The 25,119-nt window shown below is 45.7% G+C and overlaps 1 protein-coding gene across 3 annotated transcripts in view; it reads right to left on the reverse strand.

Annotated features, from left to right (window-relative positions):
* Positions 1 to 9,390: 9,390 nt before the first annotated feature.
* The window catches only part of LOC149371602 (cell adhesion molecule Dscam1-like), a 246,127-nt gene continuing 230,398 nt past the window's right edge, over positions 9,391 to 25,119 (reverse strand). For 2 of the 3 annotated variants that reach the window (XM_089565866.1, XM_089565864.1), the window contains 9 exons: positions 22,191 to 22,289; positions 17,365 to 17,559; positions 16,297 to 16,611; positions 15,720 to 15,890; positions 14,899 to 15,137; positions 12,051 to 12,114; positions 11,278 to 11,362; positions 10,437 to 10,576; positions 9,391 to 9,765 (listed from right to left, as the gene is read on the reverse strand). In XM_089565866.1, the coding sequence (XP_089421992.1) occupies positions 9,695 to 9,765; positions 10,437 to 10,576; positions 11,278 to 11,362; positions 12,051 to 12,114; positions 14,899 to 15,137; positions 15,720 to 15,890; positions 16,297 to 16,611; positions 17,365 to 17,559; positions 22,191 to 22,289 (1,379 nt within the window). In that variant the 3' untranslated portion in view covers positions 9,391 to 9,694. Of the gene's footprint in view, positions 9,766 to 10,436; positions 10,577 to 11,277; positions 11,363 to 12,050; positions 12,115 to 14,894; positions 15,138 to 15,719; positions 15,891 to 16,296; positions 16,612 to 17,364; positions 17,560 to 22,190; positions 22,290 to 25,119 lie in introns of those variants that run through there. The other variant, XM_089565865.1, reaches the window with a different exon arrangement.

Genomic DNA, 25,119 nt, shown 5'->3' on the forward strand with positions numbered 1-25,119 from the left:
TCGAATCCACCAACTGAAATCCCACTCTGAGCTCAAGATTATTTTCTTCTGGTTACAATCCGCATGAAAAGTTTAAAAGCTGCTACATTAGTTCCTTCATTGTCAGCACGTGTTCGCCGGCGGCGGCGGAGGAATTAAGAGACCAGCGGGCGGTGCGGATTTACATCCGGAAATTGCACAATTTAGTTTTCCGTGTGGCCAGTGGTCGGAGAGGGCGTACGAAGAGGCGATGAGGAGCGACAGAAGGGTGACGGGGGTTCGGCAAGAGGTCAGGAGAGGTCGACGGAGAGGAGGATTGAGGATATGCGTTGGCTGCAATCGTGCGGTAAGCATGCGACGAATACGTATCGTCGTGGCGGAAGTCACCATACCATGAGCGATGCGGATCACTGCTGGCAAACAACTGGCGGTAAGAAGACGGCGAGTATATGGCCTCATGGCGGAAGTCGCCCTACCATTCACGCTGGTCGCGTTGACGCCCACGACAAGCACGAGCAATACGGTCACAAATTCCACATTAGTAAAATACCGGACGATGAGGAGGCAGGCGCCAAACAGATAGACAGATAGGACACTGTGCTTATAATATTTCAGAAAAAAAGCATCCTGATTACTGGCTCCAAGTAATCCCTCATACTTGGCTCCAGGTTCGGACGATGTTCACATTAATACGACGAGAATTGGAGAAAAAAAAGCATTACATGCTAGAAATATTTACAAAATCAGAAATCTGTGCAGGTGGTGCATTTATAGACCCGGTACTAATTCTAACAGCTTGCGATTTATCACCTTTTAACTGGAGTCGCTATATATAAAACGGGAAAGCGCTTAACAACAACCTTCAGGCAGAGGTACTGCATGTGATTATCTCTTTCCTTACAATAGACAGGTACATGTTATGTTATCAGCTTTTTTGAGCTCGTTTCTATTGTAGAATAAGTTCTACCGCTGGAGTTTTTGTACAGCAGAGATCATTAAGCAATCTTGTTTCAATCAGTCCCCTCTCTGGAGTTTTCGTTCTGCCGATATTTATCGGATTTTCGATACACGGATGCTGAATTGTCGCAGTGCAATTCTTCTACGATATTTCTTCCTCCCTCTCTCATTTTTATTTTGTGAATTCAATCATACAAATTTGATTGGACCTATAGTAAGCTTAGGCAGTAAAAGATCCAAATACAAGCTGTTCACAAAAACTGGCAGATCTTCAAACAACAAGTGCAAAACGACGTGCAACGCAAAAATCCACCCCCCCCCTCCCCCCAACCACCGCTCCCCCCAAAGAAGAAGAGATGCACTTTGCAAAAGTGACAATCTGCGACACGTACGTGCACCCTGCTTATAAAGCTGTCCCCGATGTCGACCAACTGACTCTGTTGGGACACGACCACCTCAAGTGCTGTTCTGTCCTTGATATATATCAAGCAGCGAAAAAAAAAGTAATAAAAAGATTGAGATGCGTCAAGACTAGAAGTTTTGGATGTGTCAATGGTCGTTTTGGTGGTTTCGGAAAAAGCCGTGCCGCACCCTGGCTACGCCACCATCTTCGAAGAAGAAAAAAAACTGCCAGCCGCAGGCAACAAAAAAACTAAAGTTGAAAATCGAGGCCCGCCGAGAAGACGAATCCCCCGTCGCAGCTGCGAGGACGATAGATGGAACTGCATTTTAAAGGCTTCGAACTTGTAAAACATCTGGGACGACATCTCAGGCAGCCGCGAACACGGAACTCTTTTTAGGCTGGTACGCGTTAGCCGCGTTTTCTTTCTGGGTTTTTTTTTTTTTAAAGCGGTGGTGCAGCCTGTAATCGGGAGGAATGGAAAGGGCGTGAAAAACGTCTCAAGATTTAGAGAGGAAAGCGAATTTCAAGGAGACGTCTCGAAAACATGAACACCAAAAGAACTTCTAGTTGGGATTTGTGGTGTGCCTGGAAGGGAGTACGCCGGCGTAGGAAAGGTTCTAGAAACCTTTCTCTGTAAAGACCATAAGCTTGGATTCTGAGCCGCACTGAGGAATAGAAACATGTGTGGGTACTTTTGAGACAGAAAGACACCAGCAAAAAACTTATAAACTGCTCGAGCACTTGACTTTTGATCATGGGTTCCCGCGTCAGCTCTAAGCTCTTTACGATGTGGCCGTGTCGAAGTACAAGGACCGTTCGGTTCAAAATGGAAGACGAATGGGAGCTGTTTTGCTGAGCTCTTTGAAAAAAAAAAAGACACGCTGCTTGGTTAGATAAAGGTGGGTGTGTTGTATTTTCAAGGCTCCTCTTTTTTTTCAGCCACCGCACCATGAATCCTCAGTAACTTTATATTTTTATATGCACTAAGGTCATTGCGGGATCACGGTTTCACTTAATTTCGTGTACTTTAGACTGCAGGCGCTTGTAGAGCCATTGAGGCTCCCATGTGAGCGCTCTCCTCAGCAAACCGCTATAAAGCTTGTGATTCCCGCAAACATAATAAAGAGAACACCGATGCATTGACACTTAAGACTCCTGTTGTACATCAAGTAAAAAGGAATATTCGGAAGTAAAGTGGTTAAGGTACTGTGGAAAATATACTTGTCAACCTCATGGCTCCTGTCTTGCTTCTATACCACAAGCAAGCTACAAATATGCATGCACACAAATGTATCCAGGCATTTTTTAAACGGTAGGACGCATTTTGCACCTCAATCACCCCTCATCTACCACGAAATTTCTTTCCATAGAGTTTTCATGGCAAGCACAAGCGAGTAGCTACTGAACGTTGTCGTTGTGCCACTTTGGGGTTCTGCCAGTCAACCGCAGTTTACAGAAACAGTAATCATAATTGCAGAACGTTTAATGAGCAACTACTTACTAAGAAGAGTACGTGTTAACCCTACAAAATGCGCAATGTTTGCCAAAACCCAAGTCACCCATTTTAACATCCTGCATATGGTACCCGTTGCACCAACCAGCCATGCTGCCTCAGTTTCTATGGCGTACGGCTGCTGATCGTGGTCTGCTGCTTTCGATATAGTTCGCGGTGGCATCATTTTGATACATTCGAACCCAATTATGTCAGTATGTATAGGTAATCGAAAATAATCTGCATGCCTGCCATAAAGCCCCTTTCTGATAGCCGAATGGTAAGTTCAGGAAGCTGATAGTGTTCACGCCTTGCTCCCAACTCATTATAAGGATTAGGACTCCGAAATGCTGCAAGAAGCTCCAAATATGTGGCTTTCATGTGACCACCTAAGAATGCATCGCATTAATATGCCCTCTGTTTATGCATTGTTATACCAACCCCAGGCCAGCCAACCTGTGGTTGGTCGATCCAGCTATGTGTGTTGACTATGTCGTTAATTTCTTCTCTCAGTCGCGAACGTCCATAACGTTATGCAGCAAATGTCTCAAATAACACTATTGTAAATAAAACGTCTCTCTAGTTCTTTATCAACCAGGAAGTTTAAAAATTAAAATAAAATTACGTTTGCGATGTGACAGCAAAAAGGGTTGTGGCGAGCTCATTCCTACAAGGCTGATTAAACATGCAGAAAACAGCAAAAAGAAGGAAGAGCCTGGTAATTGGCGTTGTCTGTAGTCAAGTGAGAGTGGGAAAAAATCGTTCTGACTTCATCTTTTCAAAAAACGCCTGTGAGGGCAAGTTTCCAGCACTTACCAGTTAGGCCTTCTGAAACGGTGTTACTTTTGTTCTATTGTTAAAATAACTAATCACTGGCAATGCTTTTCTGCATCTATTGTTATGTTTTTAATATTACAGATTTACAGACGCCATAGCTCAACCGCGAGCGATACAAGCAACATAGTTTTTTTTTTTTTTGACGGTTGCCGTTAACTTATGGCATGTGAATTTGGGCCATTCGCCTCCTTGTAGATACTAGCGCCTCGAATGAAATTCATAAATCTGTCTGGCGCTCAGCGGACGAAGGACACATGGACGAAGGACGAGAAACAAGACCACAGGGACATGCGCTGCTTTGGGAAAGATATTGACGGCTTATAGTCATTCTCCAGCGTCGCCAAGCTCTTCGACATGAACTCATGTTGTAACAGCTATTCCTTGCCTACAGGAATTTGTTACCGGCAGGTTTCCTATAGTTCTGAGGCACATTTCACGCCCAGCTTCAGGCAGACTCTAGTAACTGATACTGCGAGAACAATATCTGTAGAAGGAATGTTTCCCATTCGCTGTTGACATAGTAAGTTCTATTCGGAAACCCGCTAGCCTATAAACCAGAAAGCTATGTAGGCATAGTTGGTCGCCCATTCATAGAGAGCGAAGGGTGAAAGCGCAGTTTCACTGTCTTTATTCATCTTCACGCTGCTCGGCTGCTGTCCCGAAAGACGCGGGTTCGATCCCGGCCGCAGCGGTTGAATTTCTTTGCAGGAGAAATTCTAGAGGCCCGTGTACTGTGCGATGTCAGTGCACATTAAAGAACCCCAGGTGGTCGAAATTTCCGCAGCCCTCCACTACGGCATCTCTCATAGCCTTAGTCGCTTTGGGACGTTAAACCCCATAAACCGACCGACGGACCGACCGACCGACCGACCGACCGACCGACCGACCGACCGACCGACCGACCGACCGACCGACCGACCGACCGACCGACCGACCGACCGACCGACCGACCGACCGACCGACCGACCGACCGACCGACCGACCGACCGACCGACCGACCGACCGACCGACCGACCGACCGACCGACCGACCGACCGACCGACCGACCGACCGACCGACCGACCGACCGACCGACCGACCGACCGACCGACCGACCGACCGACCGACCGACCGACCGACCGACCGACCGACCGACCGACCGACCGACCGACCGACCGACCGACCGACCGACCGACCGACCGACCGACCGACCGACCGACCGACCGACCGACCGACCGACCGACCGACCGACCGACCGACCGACCGACCGACCGACCGACCGACCGACCGACCGACCGACCGACCGACCGACCGACCGACCGACCGACCGACCGACCGACCGACCGACCGACCGACCGACCGACCGACCGACCGACCGACCGACCGACCGACCGACCGACCGACCGACCGACCGACCGACCGACCGACCGACCGACCGACCGACCGACCGACCGACCGACCGACCGACCGACCGACCGACCGACCGACCGACCGACCGACCGACCGACCGACCGACCGACCGAAAAGAAGGTGAAAATCTTACACTACTTCCGCAGCTGGAGGCATCACTTTCCGGCCTTGGATAAATTTAAAATTGTTTGTCTCCAGTGGCATCGAGAAATATAGGTCCAAACTGAACTTTGGGCGCCACTCGTCTTATATTTTAATGCTTTCTGTCGTGCCAGCTAAACTGCCAGTTGTGTTTGTAATCTTCAGTGTTTTTTACAAAACTAAGAAAAAAAAAAGGTTGTTTTTTGGAACTTCGGTCCTTCTTGTCCACGGGTTACTAGCGGCGGTGGTCTTTTGCGGTATTTTTACCGACTTTTTAGGCCGAATTCATTTGTTCGAGACCTCTCAGAAGAATGGTGTATAGACTGTCTATAGACTGTCTATAGACAACTTATCCACTCTATTGGCTTTCTATGGATATTTGGTTCTCTCAATTCATACTCTATAGATAAAAATTAGCCATAAGCGCATGACGAAAATCTGTACAGTGTTTATAAATTGCAAGTATTATTTATATTGGTAATGGGCTAGACAATCAGTTTTTTCTATAGAAAGCCTGTAAACATAAAACAGAAGCCTATCCGCAATTTAAATAAGGTAAATGCAATGATGCTCGTGTGCCCAGGTTGTCGTACACAGTGCGGGACACCATGTAGATAAAATTAGCCCACAGCTGCCTACTATAACGCACAGCATTTCTTTGGCGCTCGTATGCCATTGTGGCTTTACTAATGCAATCATCTGTGGTACCGATATACGCCGTATTAAACCTTCATATATAGATCCAACACCTCTATACTTGCTTTTTTCCCAAGTAAGCTAACAGCAATTCGTTGGGGCGAGAACGAATTGCCCCCAAAAAAATTATTAATAGAAATATTGCATTATGCTTTTTCCTCTACGCTCTAAAGAAAGTAAACATACTTATTTCATTCCCTCCCTTTATCATGGGGGCCATGCATTCAACTCTCTACAGCCTCATAAGAACGTGACCACGGAGGAGGTCATAATTCAAGGGGGAATAGCAAAAGCACCCTTGGGACTCAAACCTCCGTAAACAGAGAAAAAGAAACTGTTGAGATGAGAAAAAGAAGTAGCCAGCTGTAGGGCTCCCTAGCCTGTACCTTTTATGTGGCCGCATGAAGGCCTTAAAACACTACCGAGAGACGTCACGTAAGCAACGAGATGGCCAGCACGTACGCAGTTAGCCCAGGACGCAAGACGCTGCTCGCGTTTTATTGCTCCCATCACCGGAAAGGCCAGGCAGGCGCCGACCGCCCCAGCTGCGTCGTGCATCCAACTATGGTGGGGCGTCTAGGCTGCACTATGCGAAGACTGCAGCATCTCTTTGGCCTGCTTCCTTTGACGTCTAATAGCGGCAACGTACTTCCTACTTTTAGAAAAATTGGCGGCAATAAATTTCGGGAAATGGAACTTGCACATTTTCTTCCCAATTCATGGCTACTGAAGCAACAATGTCCCTCGTGAGACTACCATGCAGTGTACACGCAGATCACCTGTAACTTAGTAACCTAGCTCGCACGCGTCGTTTTGAAATGCGCAGACGGAAATGCGGTTAAGATGATGTATCGCTTTTAAATCTACTTGGTTGCTGTCGCTCTATAACATTGGTCTAACTACTACAACTCAACTGCTTCAGTCGAAACAAGCTAGACATCGTGATTTACGATAACAAAACAATTTTAGGCAAAAAAAAAGTTGGCTTTGTTTTAATGGTCTGATACATTTTTGATCAAGATAAAAATAGAGAGGATAGCTGTGTATATATCCAAGCCACTTCAGTGAAGGCTCATTATTTTAAGGTAAGCTAAGCACAGTTATATAGTCGTCGTTAAATGAAACAAAAAATGCTCGTTAAGTCTGTGGAGAAATGGACCACTCTTATACCGGACCGGTAAGCTGTCGCTGTAAATTCAAGTCTGGCGACTTCTCTTCCCGAAGATCACTGTTTTTAGCGCAGGCTGCTGATATCTGATTGCTGTGACTTGTTGGTGCGATAGTTTGGCAGCTGTAATGAGAGATACTTCTTACCTAAACTAGATGGACATGATGAGCCCTTGCACACCTCAACTCTGCAAAAAGATATGATAATGATATGAAACAGTGACACACAGTCGAGGTTCTGCGTGCTTGGCGCTGACGAGCCAATGTGTGCTGATTCCTAGGTTTATCTCATAACACGCTTACGACCAAGCCCTCTTTAGGACAGACGTAAAGCACGTAAGTGCAAGCGTTTTAGAACAGCTGTGAACGTTTCCACTTCCGTCTTAACACTTTATTAAGGTTCCGTGCACGGACGCACAGGACTACTTCAACAGAAACGATGATGCCAACGTGTACGGCACCCGGAGGCCGGGCCTGCAAGGCGCATTTGGGTGCTTCCAAACTAGCACAAAACGACGATTGCGTAGACAGTCCACGTGTCACCGACCTCGTCTGAGAGAAAAAAACGACTCGAGCCTGATATAAAAGAAACTACTCTTGCTACCTACTCAAGTCGTTTCTGCTCTCCTTGCATGCGCTGGCAGCGGCGAAACAAGTGAACCTTATCTCTATTCGACACTGCCCTTGGCTCAGCGTGAAATTCAATTACGTGGCCACGTTTTACGGTTCCTCGAAGAAGCGCTGTTGCTCAAACTCTCTCCCTTGTCTCCATCGCAAGAAAAACAGCGATTACTGAAAACGCTCCGCCTACTTCGATGTTCTTTTTCTAGCTTTTAATACCTTTTGAGTACCCCCTTTGTCCCCGTCAGTGTCGAGAAGCTCGGCAAAGGATGTCGTAAAACTTTATGGCCGTTTCTGGGCGCATGCGTTCTGATTCCTCCGTCTTGAGCCGTTTTCTTCTTTTGGTATGCTTTTTTACTAGTTGTTTTACTGATCTCATAGCTCGAAGAGGAAATGCATGCTGGACTGGTGGCGAGAACAGCGTGTTTAAATAGTCCATTTTTACCCTGTACGTTGCGCAGAGGTGACAGCACATGCATAAACCCCACTGGTCTAAATTAAGAACGCTATCCGCGAAGACACTGCTGAAATAATTTTTGAGCTCCTGTTTCGTAAACAAGAGGTGCAAGGCCTGGCCAAATCAGCCACTTGAATCCAAAGTGTTGCTTTGGAGTGAAAGCAATAAAATTACCATTTAAAAGCACAGTATTTTAGCCCGTTTCTTCTTGTTGTAACTGCCGCGCCGCGGTGGCTCAGTGGTTACGGCGCTCGGCTGCTGACCCGAAAGACGCGGGTTCGATCCCGGCCGCGGCGGCTGAATTTCTTGAAGGCGAAATTCTAGAGGCCCGTATGCTGTGCGATGTCAGTGCAGGTTAAAGAACCCCAGGTGGTCGAAATTTCCGGAGCCCTTCACTACGGCGTCCCTCATAGTCTAAGTTGCTTCGGGACGTTAAACCCTAACAAACCAAACCAATCCTGCCACCCTGTTAGACGTACGTGCCCCTTTACTTAAAAAAAATGCGAAAAAAGTAAAAAAAGATTGAGAAAATCCGGGTCATGTGTCGTGATGTCGCTTTTTACGCTGCTAATTGCATTATTTTTTTAGCCATGGCTTTCTACGTTGTGTAACCATGAATAACCCTACCAGTGCTTTATAACTCCAAAATTTGTCACAACTAAAAAAAAAGTAATTTATTGACGCTCTGCTGAACACTATTTCCATTTTACTTGCGATCGATTGTGATTCCCAACATTCGCCGTGTGGACTACTGAGCACATGAATCTTAAGTATGGCACCTCAGAGCAAGGAAGAAGCACTCTACAGTGTCCTTCGTGTTTAATTCTGAGCTCCCCGCTTGTTCTATTCTGCGCCGCACTACATAGGATGCCTTTGTGTTTCTGCAGATATGGAGCATGGTACCTGCTAATACGTATGCAAGAAGCTCCTATCAGAATAGGTGAAAACGAAGCCCTTTTCAGGACCAATGTTTTGGCATCGTGAATAAAGGACCTTGCAATCTTCTCATCTGGGCTCCAGGTGCTTTGGGATGGAATGGTAGAGCAGGCTCCGCTATGCAGTCGGAGTCTTGGACATTTTGTTTGGTCCGAGAGCGAGAGCAGTGTTGAAAAAAAAATATTGTTCGGTATAAAATAACTGTTCCCACTTCCCTTCTTGCCATCGGCTTTATGTATTGCGCTTTGAGCCCTCAACTGTTTTGTCTGAACACGTAGAGGCAGCAGATAACACAGCGTTTTTTTTTTCTTTATTTCTGGTGACACGTAAGCAGGGCCGTCGTATACGTACCTCAGAGAGTTGAGTACGTGGTGCAAAATGGCAGGCAAGTATCTTGACACGGTCGTGGCGGCATTCCAACCTCTGAGGACAGCGTCTCATCATAGAGCCACTTGAACAAACCCACACTTTTGGTACCTCGAACAATGCCTACAGCCGTCATGGCGACCGTCACTTCGTCACATGGCGGAGGCGCGACACACGCGGCGCTACGCACCATCGAAAGCAGTGTGTGCAGGAACATGAACCGTCACTGAAAGGCACTCTGCTGGCGTCCAGTCTACGTGATTGACGCGTATTCGCCAGCACACCGAACGCTCGTCGCTTCGTAGGCGCTTGGGTACTTCTTCCCTGCAGAGACAAAGTGAAAGGACCACACTCTTTTAGCATTACAACATTTGGCAAAGAACAACCTAGCCGCTTTAGAATGAGGACTTTTGTTCTGCGAGATCTCGACTGTTTCTACACGTAGCAATATTTGCAATCATTCAAGAGAAACAGAATTCACATTATAAACATTTCTGATGCATCTTTTTCTTAAGCAGTTTCTTATTGTCAGTGAGGTCGAAAGTTACTGGTTTTTTAGAATTAAAGTGAAGAGATTTTTCTTTCAGCAGCACCTGTAAGCGCAGGGAAAACCAGGGGCAAAGCACCGTGTGCGAGAAAAAAAAACCTGGTAAACTAGTCGGGTTGGACTATCCTTGTTTTTTAATCCTTAAGTTATATGCGTGAAAACGTTTGGTACCACGTCCTGCTCCTCCGTGGCATTTCAGTCTGATATAGCCAAATAACTCATGGTGCGAAGAGTTATGCATTTCGTTAAAGATAAACAATGTACACGCTGTCTAAATGTGGCATTAAAATAGTAAACTTACTAATGGTCGAGTTTTTTTTTTATGAAGTAGCCTGAAATGCTGCTTAATTTCTGCAACCAGTGAAATGTGAACGTAAATGCTTATACGAAATCGATGGGACATTAGCTGTCCAGAAATCTTCAGAAATGTTTCAGTTATTATACGCACAGGAACGGATCGTGTCGTCTCTGGTGGCGTCGAGATCCCAAGACGAGAACTTGTCTAGAGGCACAATGAGCGCTTGCGGTATGGCGCCGCCACACTCTTCGTCCAGCAAGTCTTCAGCGTCGTTCTCGCTCCCGGAGCTCCTGTTCAGATCAGGCACGCTCTCTCAGCCAGCGTCAATAGATTCTCTAAGAAACTATTCAGTCATCAAAAATTACAAAAATGCTGAAATGTTATTATCATACCGCCAAACTATCGGAAAAGTATAATCTTGCGGCAGCGCACATTAGAGCTGTGACGGTCGTACTTGAAGAGCTGCTGAAACATTTCTCGGTGAAGGGGGGGGGGGGGGGTTTCTTTGTACTGTTCCACACTCTCTTGGACATATATTGGACGCCACGTTTTCATCCACGTAACCGTTCTAATGTTAACGCACTGATATCCACTAATGAATACTTGGTTTGGTTTGGTTTGGTTTGGTTTATGGGGTTTAACGTCCCAAAGCGACTAAGGCTATGAGAGACGCCGTAGTGGAGGGCTCCGGAAATTTTGACCACCTGGGGTTCTTTAACGTGCACTGACATCACACAGTACACGGGCCTCTAGAATTTCTCCTCCAAAGAAATTCAGCCGCCGCAGCCGGGATCGAACCCGCGTCTTTCGGGTCAGCAGCCGAGCACCATAACCACTGAGCCACCGCTGCGGCAATGAATGCTTGTTGTGAAAACCAAGTATTTCAGCAAACTTATATTGCTATCGCTTTAGTTTCTTTTTATGTGCCGCTTGGATATTCCACGCACAGTATGAGCTGTGATTACATGCGCCGAATTTAGTTCGGACTTACCTGTCACCATCTTCCCTCCACGGCGTTCTTCGGACTTTGGGATTCGATATGTGGAACGGCGAGTTTCTGTAGATTTTTTCTTGCCCTGCACACATTCAGGTAAAAGTATTGTTAAAGAGCTTATACTACCTCACTAAAAAATTTAAAGAAAGTAATGCACAAGTACTGTGAGTATTTCTATGCACTTCTGGCTGGTGCCTGTCAGTACGCCTGGCTAAAGCATTGTCGCCAGCTTCATGAAGCAGACCGCGAGAGCGTGTGGAAGATTGCCTAGAACCGTACCCACTGTAATACGGGATTGCCGCTTTCAGAAATCACGTGCAAAAGCAGAGGCCATCCTCTACAGCGAGACACAAACAAGGCAGCAGAACATTTTCCAGCACTCTGCGAAACGCGGTCGCCGCGTATCCCCACAAATAGGGTTCCAGATTATCTCCAACGTGCTCTCGCTTTCCCTCTCATAAAGCTGACAAGAGCACATAAAAAGTGCTTTCAGTTTTACTGAATATCTAATAATCTTCAGGCTGTCGCTATCTGCAGTGCTAGATTCACTGGCGAATTTCCGACGCACAGGAATTTAAAAAGAACGGAACACAAAGCTACACAGAGTTACGGTCATAACAGTGATAAAATAACGTCGTTGAACGAAAATATGTCTTCCAAGACTCTCACTTTACTTTTAAAGTTATAGTGGTGACCATAGGTCAGCCTTTATACTGACTATCATAAATTTAAACGATACAACGGAGACAATATTAGCTTCCAGTTCCTACCTGCTTTTTCGTAGACTTCCATGCATGTCACCAGTTCCTCTTGACTTGGCTCCCACATTTCTAGCTGTAACACAGAAGATAAATACCCAGCATAGCATGAAAAGTCATGTGGCACTCGTTTACAACACGTAATTTTTTAAACACACGCATAAACTGAAACTGAAACTGAAGCTGAAATTTCATCGCAGCCTCACTTTGCTAGACCTACCCGCTTTCGAGCTCCTAAAATGAGCGAGGAGCTGTCCCTGTCCCACAGAACAACAATGCTTCTCATAAGGGCCCTGTTCCATGTAAATAGTACCATTTTGCATGGCGAACGATGCGGAATGCATCTCTTCTGTATCTCAAATTTTTTTGGTGCAGAAGTGAAATGAGGAGCCGAACTATGAAAGCTTTCTTTTCGGATACAGTAACTGTTCGGGACAGTCTTCCGCTATCCACTTCAGTTAATCGTGGCTAGTTACGGAAAGCCTTCACAAGTTGTACGACATTCTAACACCTGAGTAACTTTGACCCTTGCGGCGCTAGTTTCGTGCAGCTAAATCGTAATTTCACTTCAGCACGGAAACACCTTGCTTGAAAGTACTGTACACGCTTCATTAGATGGTCAAATTATAGGCTTCTGCGGCATGGCTGAAATAAAGAAAAACATTTTGTTCATGGCTTCGAAAGCCGCAGTACAAACTGAATGACTGAGGGCCCTAGAAAACTTTCGTTTTGAATGGCAAAAAACTTCATCAGCAATGATTAAGATTGAAGCACTATGAAATTTGGCCGAGACCTCTAAATATTTCCTACCGAGCTTGACCGATAATAGAGAGTACAGCACTGTTTCAGAGGGCCATACCAGGAACGAACGAACCAATCATTTGGTTCCTCAGTTACTTGTCACCACGAAGGGCTTATTTATAGCGATTGCGCAAACGCCCTTGAAAGGCGGACATTTGTTGTGATGAATACTGGCAAAAGGGTTCCAACCTAGGCGCGGCAGCCGCGTTTCGATGAAGGCAAAACGCAGAGGCGCAGATGTACTGTGCGATGTCAGTGCACGTTAAAGATCCTTAATAGTCGAAATTATTCCGGAGTACATCACTACGGCACATTTCGCTCTTTTTCTTCTTTCACTCCAACCTTCATCCCTTCCCTTACGGCTCGGTGCGGGAGTCCACCAAGATGTGACACTTATTGCGTAGTTTTCTTTCCTGAAAACCCAATTCTATTCTTTTTTTCTTTTACCGCCTGGGTGTAGCTGATGTAAAGAAATATTGAACCAACGAGATAACGTGGTCGGCATCATATATAATAACGCAGATTCTTAAAAAGAAATCTTTGTTCCAATGAAGGACTAAATTTAAATTTGCTTGTGTACTAAAATTGAAAGCGTATCAGAGTTGATATGCATTTAAAGATAAGTTTTTAAGAAAAACAGTGCAAGCTTGCGGCTCATTCTCCGGGAGCAGACATGGAGTCCGACACTAGCGCATGGTTCGCTCTAATAATGATTTGGCGTGTACATCGGCTGTCGCCACCAGGTTGCGCTGACATTGTGACAAAGGTACAGGTACAGCTCGTAAGTGGCCATATGTGTTTTCAACGCGACAGCACCAATGCTCCCGTTCGGCGGACAATCCGGTGGACCCGGTGCCGGGCGCTTGCGAGCGACTGAGCATTGGTCGATATCTCCATATGTGGAGAGGCGGATTTCATTTGCATTTGAAGTTGACATGTCATATTGCAAAACCAATTTACAGCACCGAAAAGAAAACTATGCGGAGTTGAGACTCGATCCAGTGGCTCTTCGATCACTATTCAAACACACTACGAGTAGGCCAGCGAGGCATGTCTGTTCGAATTAATTAAAGGTGTACAACAGTGTCCCTGTCTCCAAAATGATATACAATGGGATGCCAGTTCGCTGAAGGGAACCATTAACGTTATCTCATCACAACTCAACTGGAGCTGAACTGTACCTCGAAGTTTTTAAATACGCAATTCGCTAGCAAAACGTGTAAAAAAGACGTGTAAAGTGCAGTTGTTACTGAGAGGACCTCCGTGTCGCCCACAGCCGTGTGGGCTACATGGCTTCTCTACACCCCGTTTTCTCGCCGTGTAGTGAAAGCTTCCAGTTCAAGCAGCACTTTTCTAAATGTGCAGTTGTCGCGTACTCGGAAGCTAAGCCCCCATGTTAGGGATTCCCGCTTCCCGCTCGTGTCTTTTATTTCGCTGCAAAAAAAAAAGATTCCAGGTGAACTGTAAGAAGGGGCTGCCACGCACAACTGGCAGCTTTACAAGCCTTACGTTGAACAAGCAATAGTTTATAAGCGCTTAAAAAGGGTCGAAATTAAAACAAAACTTCTGTACAGAAAAAAAAAATATTCTGAAAAACTAAGTATTTGCTTTCATTTATAATCGTCCTATTCTATCCATTCCACTTAGTAAGGACAAAGCTTATTATGGTAATGGGAGCTCTGCAAGAACCATGCCAAGAGCGTGGAGGCTTTAGAGCTAGTATTACGACATCAGAGGAGCTGAACCCGTCCCGCAGAGCGTCCTGCTGCGTAGCAAGTCCATCATGACAAGCCCAACTAGTAAGTTTATTAGCAACAGCACTGTTTCAACAAGGAACCGTGAAAGCACTAAATCCTAACGCGCTGTGAGTGCTAACGACCACTTTATATCTATACAAAGCTCGTTGTTGTGGCTTCCGTCTCAAAGCTCGTGGCGGCTCCCGCACGTGCCTCACCCGCCGCGGAGTAAACTTATGGATGTTTTGCAGGCGCCTCTAAATTTTTACGAGCTGAAGGAGCAAAAAAAAAGAGAAGCAGTGTTCGTTTGTGTATTGACCTACTCTCTTGACGGGATACGGCACGTCGTAAGTGCGGTTTTTGGGATCTTCAGCCCCGACTCCGTCGCGGTTCCCAGTCATGTTGTTGCACGGGCCAGTTCCTGCGCCTGTTGCCGCACCTCCGCGATTGTGGGTGGCGTAAGGCGCTGGGTAGTAGACTGGCTCCCTCGCCTGTGACTCGTGCGACACGGCCAGCATCAGGTCACCTTTGCTGGCGTCGCAGCACTCTGCTACCACCATGCCTGCGTTACCAAGTCGAGAGGAGTAGACGGAATTAGAACATTCCAAGTAACGCACGATACTTGCGCGACCCAAGCAGCCAATTGAGAATTATGTTCTAGAAAACTGTGCCTACACAAAGAGCCTTTCTTCTCACCAAAATACCAGTAGAGTGAAATGAAATCACGGCTAGATTTGTTGCAACCCCACGAGTCTGAAGTGAGGGACAATTCAGGAATGCTAAGGTGCAGTATAGTCCGCCTCCCGTCCGTTGTTTACGCTGGCTCTCGGGCTGTGGACTCGCTGCCAGATGTGAGTACTACTTCGAGGGTATCATTCCAGTAGGAATCACTGCGGTGTTGAGTGTAGACCATGTGTTGTGTACAGGACCGCATTTCTGAAGGAATTTTGTACTGCGTCTAGTATCTGATGCGTCTTCAATTTCATGCGCGCCGGGGTGCATAGAAGTATGCCCCTGTATCTTCGTGCCTGCAGAACGTTGCACTTATTGCCGGTTGATAAAATCATTGCATGTGCCACCTATTCTGTTTGAGCAGACTTGACCAATAAAAGCAAAGGCTTTGAATGCACCAAAACGCGAGTACCGTCACCGATGCGCTGGCGTGGGTCGTAGTTCCGTCTTCGGAGGACGACACACACGACGCCGACAACGATGACCAGAACCACAATAGCGCTGACAATAGGGACTGTCACTGTCAGATGCCGGTAGAAGGCCACCTGGGGGTCCAGCAGCTCGTAGCTACGGGACGGAAGTTCTGCACGAAAAGACAGGTAATGTCCGCTTCCAATGGGTTCGTTTCTGGAGACTTAATGAAGCTAACTTGTGTGTGCGGGGATTTGTAATCGCTTTCAGGAGTTGCTCACAGAGCTGGCATTGCGAGCAGCTGAAGATTACTCTAAACTTTTCATGGTTTTTATGGGCACCATTTACCGGCAAAAGAAAGCTGCACGAAAGGGAATAACAGTGTGTAGGCATAGATTTTTTTTTAACCTAAACACTTGACCTGTAAGCTATTAGCACCATATCCTGAGTGTAAATCTTTCAGAGGCACCTAGCGGCCACGTACGGTGTGGTAAATTGGCAATAAATGTGGCGAATATAATGAGTGAGGAAATATTGCTTAAACATGTTCATGGGGCGAATGCCTATTACGCACGTACCTCCCGTCAGTGTAAGCGTTGCAAAGCTGAGCTCCACTTCTGTGGATCCCGCGTCATTGTGGGCGGACATGAGCAGAGTGTACCAGGAGCCCGGAACGAGGTCGGCGAGTTGTACGAGCTGCTGCTGCGGCACAACATTGTTCGAGTGCAGCGTCCACTCCGATGACGAAGCCGGTGACGAAGACCGTGCCTCTGGCCGGTACTGAACCACAAAGTACGACACCGGGCAGCCACCGCTCTCCCACGCGTCCAGGTGCAGAACCACGAATGTTGAGTTGATCTCAAAAAGACGGCTCGGATCTGGCTCCACGGGACCTAGGGAAAAATATTTCGCGAGTGCGCGTCACAGATTATAATGTGCCGATCTTTGCGGAATTAAGCAAGCTTAGTTAATTTATAGAAATACTTAACTCATGGCCCTGCTAATGCCCGCCAGTGCTAAGAATACTAATGCATGGATGAGCACTAAACAACAGATTATTATGTTCAGCAGAATGTTCTGACCACTTTTTAGTTAGGCGACATTTACTTTAAAATATATGCAAGTCCCCTACTGTCAACACTTCCAAAGTTCAAACCCGTGTTTCATCATCAATTTCACGATTGAAATCATCCCGATCAAAATTAGCCATACTCTGCCGGGTGCAGCACTTCTGTCCTGGTAGCAACGCTCCTCATATCGCCGTAGTAGGCCTGCCACCGATGACTAATATACTGAGCAACCCACCTGGCCTTTACTAGAATCCTTACGCCACGTGTGGCTTGATTACAGCCCGTAAATGTGCTCACGAGTTTTAAGATTGTCTTTGAGACTCATGCTCATCATCTCTTCATGCCCCTAGTTGTTCATTTTCTCCCTGAAGAAAGAGGTTATTCATTCGCCTTTGGCTGGCCTCTTCGGTATTGTTGTCTTTAAGTTCACTCTTTCTTGCTGATCACCAGCTGGAACGAAAAACGATATACATATCGTATCTATATTAATTATTCCCCAGCGGGGTTTTGTTAATGCTACTGTTGTCCGCCACTAACTGGTAATGTGGGTTCACCGATGGGAAGAGCAGAACTCACGCCCTCCATTAGTCCGCACGCTGAGCGTCTCTCCTTGGGGACCTTTGCCGGCGCGATTGGCAGCGCGGATGTATACAAGATACTCGGTGCCGCAGCGCAGGTCTGTAAGGGTGAAGGCCCGGCGATCGTGTGGTACCGACACCTCGTGCCACTCGTTGCTGGCGCTTCCTTCCGTCTTGTAGTAAAGGGAGTAGCCTGCGAATTGAGAGTGTGGCCTCAGAAGAGATGTCGCTCAAACATGCTCTAAAAGTGGCAGTTTTAACGAACACACTTTTCCTTCAGCCTCCACCACACTTTCGGGATGGTAACCATACGGACGAAAGGAAAGCCTAGGAGGTTAACAAATCTGCTTTTAAGAGATTTTCATTCCGAATTTTTAACACATGGAAGCAGGATTTATTAGCTGTATGAGTAATGTGAAAAATGCGCCATGGGCGAGGCTAGAACTTTAGGGCAACTCCTGTCTCATGATTGCAGCTTTGGCGGCAATGCTAAATAATTTTGTAGGCCATAAACCGAACGCAGCGGTGTCAGTGTTTAGCTTCTATGATGCATAATTCAACTGCCTTGAGAGATTTTCGTACACGAGCCTATTATTTGTCACAAAGCGAACAGTGCATTTGCTTAGTACATTAGTTTCATTTGCGGTACACTGGTAGCCACAAAAGATACGATAGTGAAAATTCTTAAACCTTAAATAGAGGTTTGCACCACCCGATCACGCTTAACAATGAAGGCACCATTTCGTAATAGCGGCAATGAAGCTTTTTAAGACTGAAAAGCTAGCAAGTTCTTTTGGAAGAGCGCATAAGAATAACTAAATCACAGGAGCTAGTGCTTGACTAATCGGTGTGGATAAGTAAATAAATTAGAACGCATCGTTATTTCGCAAAGTAAGTTCCTTTTCAACGGCAGCTGTATATATCAGAACCATGAGTAGCACAAAAAAGAACTTCCAACAAAAAGTTTATTCTCAAATATGGAAAAGTACAGGATGTCGCCGTCCTAATCCAGTATTTGGGGTTCAATTTCTATGAATGAGTAGAAAAAGTCTCTTTCATTTCCATGCCTGGAAAAGATTTTTGTAGCATTATTCAGTTTTCTTTACACACAGAGAGGAGCCCAGTTTGCAAAACTGCTCTTTTTCAAGAAGAGCTACAATAAAATGAAAGATTGGGGACCACATCAGCGTCGCTATGACAGAAAGTAATATTCTGTTTTTTAAAACTATCGCCTGGATTACGTGGGCGCCTGAAGAAATCTGGGTTAAAGGGGCCATCATTGAGCACCAAAAAAAAAACAATCAAACCTTTTAGTGCAATGCTCTCATATTCTGCAGTCTGCTACGCACTAAATTCTTCAATTACCCCGACCTCTTCATTTCGCCTTATCTCATTTCCAGTGCAAGCATTGCCGAGTCCGCGTAAGATTAAACTGTTTTTGCAAACTTTCCGTACTGCGTACTCTCTACCTAATAAAGGCAAGCAAGGACTACAAGAAAAAAAGGAAACGATTCGAAACTTAAACATCACTATTAATAGCAAGAAATGAAGTAAAACCTATCTTCCTATCCTAGCGAATCTTTATCTCATTTCTACGCCTAAACAAAGCAGGAGGATACAAACTGTTATTTCATCATGGATTGCATGCTGTATTGGATTAAGGCTAGTAGCGTAGATTAGTAGAATGATGTACTTAAAAGCGTGAGTGCATGTAATCACAACTAAACGAACCACCGAGGGCATATCTTATATCCTATGCCAGTGCATGAATGGGTTCGGAGTCTGGCTGTAGCATAAGCGAAATAGTTTTTTCATGGCAGTAATGAGACATATCGTTACTTTAATAAATGAACTTATAGTGAATAAAACGTGATCATATAAACATACAAATGAGCATAAAATGGATAAGTGAATAAAGCGTACATCTATATCATGAGACCGATTGAACTGTATAGCGTATTTTACTTTGTCCGCAGATTACTAATGGAGGTACAAAGCCTTCTCAATGCTTTCCAAATTAGCACGCAGCAATATTTGTTAGCGAATTTCGAAGGATTAGCGGAGAACTTGCATCATTGCTTATTGTCAGAGCTAATCACATTACTATTGCAAAACTGTCTAACGTAATGAGTCTTTGAAACACTCAGCTCCGAAACTTTCGTGCTTGAAAACACATAATCGATTATATCAGAGCCCGCTGAGGCGACTTAATGAGATTTTGAGCATAATTTTACTTAATGGAGTTCAATTAGCTCGTTTTCGTTTTAAAAACAAGAAATTCGTTTTTGCTCAGCTTGCATGAGGCAAGACAGCAATCCCTGAACCCTTAAAATGATTGCTTGTGTAAGTCACTTATCCTCACTTCCTCGAAATAAACCCATAACAGACGAATTGCCAAGAACAACAGAATAAAACGTGACGTTTTTGTTTCTTTCTCAGAGGTGGAGGTTACTCAAACACAGTTATATATAAATGCTGCTTCGGGCTGTACTCGCTGCATGAACTTAGGAGGATCGATCGGAGAATAATTGCGTTGATAATCGACAAGAACTAGAAATTCTTGCATTTATTTGTCCCTACAAAGTTTTAGTATATGCAATAACAGGCCTCATAAAAGTAATTGTCGCTTCGAAGCGCAAGCTACCTTCATGCAGAAGCATACTTCAGGACCCCCCAAAAAATTAAATGGATTTCTACATACAAGGTGTTTCAGGTAAAATCAACCAACGATTGAAAAAAGGCGGCTCACCGGAGCTGGGCATAATCAGCGAGATATTTTTTTCCCCGTCGTGTGACGCTCCTCAGGGCATTTTTAAAATTCCGCTTAAACTATTACTTAGCTGAAGTGAATTGTGCAAATTTTCTGTTATTCAGTTTAGGCTCACTTGCGTTCCCTCAAGCCACTTTGAAATGCACTACTCCACTGCTTTTCCTTTTTTTGTTTTGCCTATGCGAGGCGTTCATAGAAGCTCCGTCTGAATTGGCTGCCGATGTCCTGCTTAACACTTATCGCAGATCACGGCGCGCGCTTTACGTGCTCAGGAAGAATGTGCTGACGGACTTGCAAGACTATGCTGAAAGCGGCGTCGGCCGCGCACTTCTAAACGACGAGCACGCACGCATCGCCCAGTCAAGGCGTGCTTGGCAGCTATACAATACGGTAGAGCAGGAGCGCAATCACGTGCTTTTTTTTTTCATATTTCGCGGGCTTTCTTCAAATGCAGGAAAAAAGGGCCACGTAGAAAATATGTTTCTACAAAAACTGTATCCATTATTTCATAGACACCTCTATAACATAGCGGAACGCAAGTGAGCATGAAGTGAGTATTAAATTTTTGCATAATTAATCTAGGCTAATTAACTAATTAAGCGGAATTTAAAAAAAAATACTCTGAAGGACGGCACACGAAGGGAAACAATATTTATATAATTTCAACTAGCTATGGTGCGCCAATTTTTAAAAATCTTTGGTTCAGGTTACGTGAGACACCGTGTATGTACAAACGCCAATTAAAAAACCATAACCACCGAATTCCGCGCCTATGGCAGCATCTGTAGAAACAGCGATAGCAAAGTTCTTATGCCTGTGTGCATAAAGTCGTGGGTGGGCACTGCACTACGAAATACGAACAATAGAGCGCTCGCCAGCGCAATATATTTCCACTCTATGGAACCAGCCTTTGGTGCGCGTCCCAAGAGAACCCCGCGTGCCTCCTCTCCGTCACGTTGGTAATAGAAATAGTTCTTTAGAACAGGAAAACGACAAATGGATTGGCCCTGAAAATATGAAACGCGCTGTCAGAATTACCGAAGCCCCTCTGCCTTCCTCATATAAGTGTGAAAAATTTTGCCACGTTGTTCGAACTTGAGTGATTTTGAATTTCGCTACGTTAGGTTCCGAAACTCCTGCGCAAGCCAACATATAAGAATACGACCACATCACCCTCGGTGAATAAAAGAAGCTATAGATGTGCCACTGCTTTCTGCTACAAATGCCAGCCTATTCGACCGCTCATTTTTCACAAAAATCTCCAATCGCCGCCGAAGCAATGCATTACACATGGGTTAGGGGGCAACCTACTACACGGGCTACCGAGAGGCGCACAAATACTGTTCCGAGCCTTCTGAAAGCGAATGGCTTCTTTGTATACCTAAAGTTGTCGAAGACAACCCTCGCTGAAAGATCTTCGACCATCGCCGCAATTCCGAAACACCTTCCTGCACAGGCCACAAGCTTTAAACTCATTGCTTGCTCAAGAGGAAGCTTGCATAACTCCAGAGCTGGATCCACTGGGTAAAGTGTTTAGACTAGGGTATTCCCTCCCTACAGGAGATTTTCGCCGTCTCTCTGCTTTCGGCGAAATTCTCTGAAGTGGCATGCGCCGTCCGGAGAATGTTTTCTACAGAGAGCCGACCGCAAGGCAATCGACATCTACATTGACAAGTGTGAAAACGGTGGTGCCGCAAACCCACATAGATAGGGAGGCAAGGAAACGATTAATACTACGCTTTTGAGAAGAACGTTTTGAACGAATCACTTGAATTGCTCCGGCAAAACATTAAAAACTACACTAGCCTTTAGGGAATGGTACAAGAAGTACACACAAGCTGAAATAAACCGTGATCATAATGAAAAAAAAAAGCTGAAAGCGAGCTGATTCAGTATCTATTAACAGTAGAGATTCCAACCTTACCGAGAATAACACAGACATTACGCTGATTCTTTTGTTTAGTATTATATAAACATTGCAAATACCTTGACAAGCTGGTTGGAGTGTAGTGCCAGGGGTAAAAGAAACAACAACGAAGGCTTTCGTTTCTTACCCGTGATGGGGGCCTCCTGTAGGTGCTCGTTCTCCCAGTTGACGGATATTGACCTGGGCGTGGTGCCGCCTATCCGTAAATGCGGGGCGCTCGGTGGATCTGCAACAGTGGTGCATGCAGGAAGCCTTCACATAGACATGTACACGTAGAAAAAGAGACAAAAAAGATCAAAGAGGAAAGTATAAGGAAAAGCAACGCATCAGCGGGATGAAAGGGAAGAGCTCAAAGGAGACGCGATATAGAGATGGCTTCGTAGACAGAGACGGAGTGTTCAGGCAACGGCGGCAATATCGTGCCGCCGGCGAGCGTGTGGGCAGTTAGTTTGGGGCGTCCTTAATAGAGGTTTTGCCGAAGCACACCATTGATGGTGCAGGGCGGGCAGTGTTGTGGACGGATTAATGTATGGCTTGCCTTCGCCACGCCCACCCGTTGATGATGAAGGAACTCTCCGTAGGGAGACGAGCGAAAGCTCTAATAAAAGCTTGATGAAGGAGAGAATCGAGGGAAAGAGTGGGAGATGGAATTCTGCGGAAATCCGGAATAGATGACCGCTGTACACAAGCGCGGTCAAGACCGCGCTTATTGAAGTTTCCACGTTCATGACGAGCATGAGAAATAAAGCTATTCATCTTCGTCGATGTCATCACGCAGGCTATGAGGTTAGATTGGTTGTCTCCTTTAGGGTTTTGCAAGCATCTAGAGTCTAAGAGGGTTGAATGCGCACTCGCGAACAAGGGGTAACAGGCTTCTGACTAGCTTTTGGAGAGGAAGGTTCAAGGGTTTCTCGGCATGAACCATTCTGTTTACTACTAAGAAACAGATGTGTTTGTAATCCTAACCAATGAAGTCATCCTCCGGCGCAAAGAATTCCTGAATGAAATTTTTGCCTGCGAAATGTCCAAATCGAATCACACAAAATAAACCCAGTTAGCGGTTAACAGTGCTCTGAGTACAATATGTTAGTCGATCTCTATGGCGAATTTTTTCATCGTACATTGTGCCCTGCAAACACAGCCTGAATCCTTTTCTTTTTACCATAAGCATTAGCTAACAATTTTACATAAATTAGGTTAAGTTTATGGCTTCTGATTGCTCACGTAAGGAACATTACGAAGTAAATGCTCGCTGTCTAGCTGCGAGCTGATGCTGAACTCACACCGGCAAACTTTTCTAAACGCCAAGTTGTATCACAACGGAATATTTGTTCAGCTCTCTTTAAGCGTGTCCTAAATGCCTTTCAAGAAACTAAGACTTCTGAAAACTGCAGCTCACAGAGTTAACATGGTTACCATTTTATAAGACATATCCAACAAAGCCCTGTTTTGAGTGTCGAAATGCTGCTATAGAGGCATTCCTTACTTCTTTCAGAGAGTCGCCGGTGAGAAATGGCCTAGAATTTAACAGTATTTTCTCGAAGAAGCGGGTGAAGTTGTGTTTCGTAGTACAGAAACCCGTGATGTGAAAAGCGCAGTTACTCTGTACTAACATACATTTTTGGCTTTGTATTCAGTAGGGTAAGGGCTCTGTACAAAGAACGCAGAAAAATAAAATGACTCGGCCAGATCTGTTCCATTTTAAGCCTCAGAGAATGGACTAAAGGTTCACGCTATGTGGAAAGTATTTTCTGAACCTCAGCACTACACGTGCATTTCAAAATGCAGACCACATCATTACGAGTAATATTTTCCTTAAGCACTGGGCTCACACAGTTAAACAAGGTTTGTTGCATTCAAGACATAAATCCCATGTCAACGTCCACGCATAGCTCTTGTCGCCCCTGTGCACTTCTGTCAGTGCATGCGTTCTTGCGTACTCGCACCATTAAGTGCTCATGTCAAGACCTAACTTATGTGTGAAAAGCGTCTTCCTAGCGTTTGTTTTTCACTCCTAAATGAGTGCTCAGAAGCGGGCACACCCCGACGGACAGTTATTTTCTGGCTTACGTGTTTCCTCTCTTGCTTGTGATTCCTTGGCCCCTCATGGCTCAACGCAACACGTCGCATGCGCCAAGCCACCGTCATTCTCCGTTATTCGAACGCGAGCTGGTGTAGTATCTTAGTGCAGCATCATCGCGTATGCCGAGCAAGTTCTTCGCCGCCAGCGCGGTGAGCTGCGAGCATGCGTGCGATCCGGCCAGCGAATAAAGACCAACCGAGCAGCGCACAGGGGTGGGGGGGGGGGGGGGGGGACTTCATCGCGGGAGCGCTGCCCACGCACTTCGTGGCTTCTGTGGCGCCGGCCAGCCGCCGGCGAAACGTTCACGGTTTGCGCTCAGCAGTAGTGCCGTTCTTCCTGTCTCTTTGTCCGCGGACTACCGGCAGCTTGACACCAGTACCTGGCGTGAGTGGCTGTGAAACCGGCGGTCATATTTATATGCGTAGCGTGGAGTCTAAACTGTCGACGCGTAGTTTGTTTCAACGTACTTAGACCAACCTATAGTTAATAATAACTCTGAAGATGTCAGAAGAAATAGATAAACCCCAGGTGCGGGTGTGAAAGGCGTAATGAGGTACAAGCGTTCCAAAAGAAACAAAGCAAAAGAAAATGCCTTGAAAAATGATGAAAACCAAACATGATTCTGGCAGCCACTGTAGAGCAGTACGTGTGGCGACTTTTTATTTCTTCTTTCGCGTTGTTGCGCTGTTTAAGCTGCTTTTCGCCAGTAGGGACTGGTGCGGTGATGAGTAAAACCAGGACGTCCGTACCTGTACTTGGGTGCTTTGCTAGCCCGTCATAAAGGGAGCTTATAATCAAAGTTATTTTCACAGTGACTTTTCCAGTAACTCTGCTCCCAGTTTCTACAGTACGACCACAGTTACAACATATTACGGATCGCGTGTGACATTTTGGTTTTCGACCGATATCTCTTACCTCGCGCTCGAACGATGTGAATAACCTGACTTCGCAAAATCCCGCTGAATACCATTTG

The sequence above is a fragment of the Amblyomma mixtum genome, chromosome 1, assembly GCF_055824585.1.
Source record: "Amblyomma mixtum isolate Tamu chromosome 1, ASM5582458v1, whole genome shotgun sequence".
Classification (NCBI taxonomy): Eukaryota; Metazoa; Arthropoda; class Arachnida; order Ixodida; family Ixodidae; genus Amblyomma; species Amblyomma mixtum.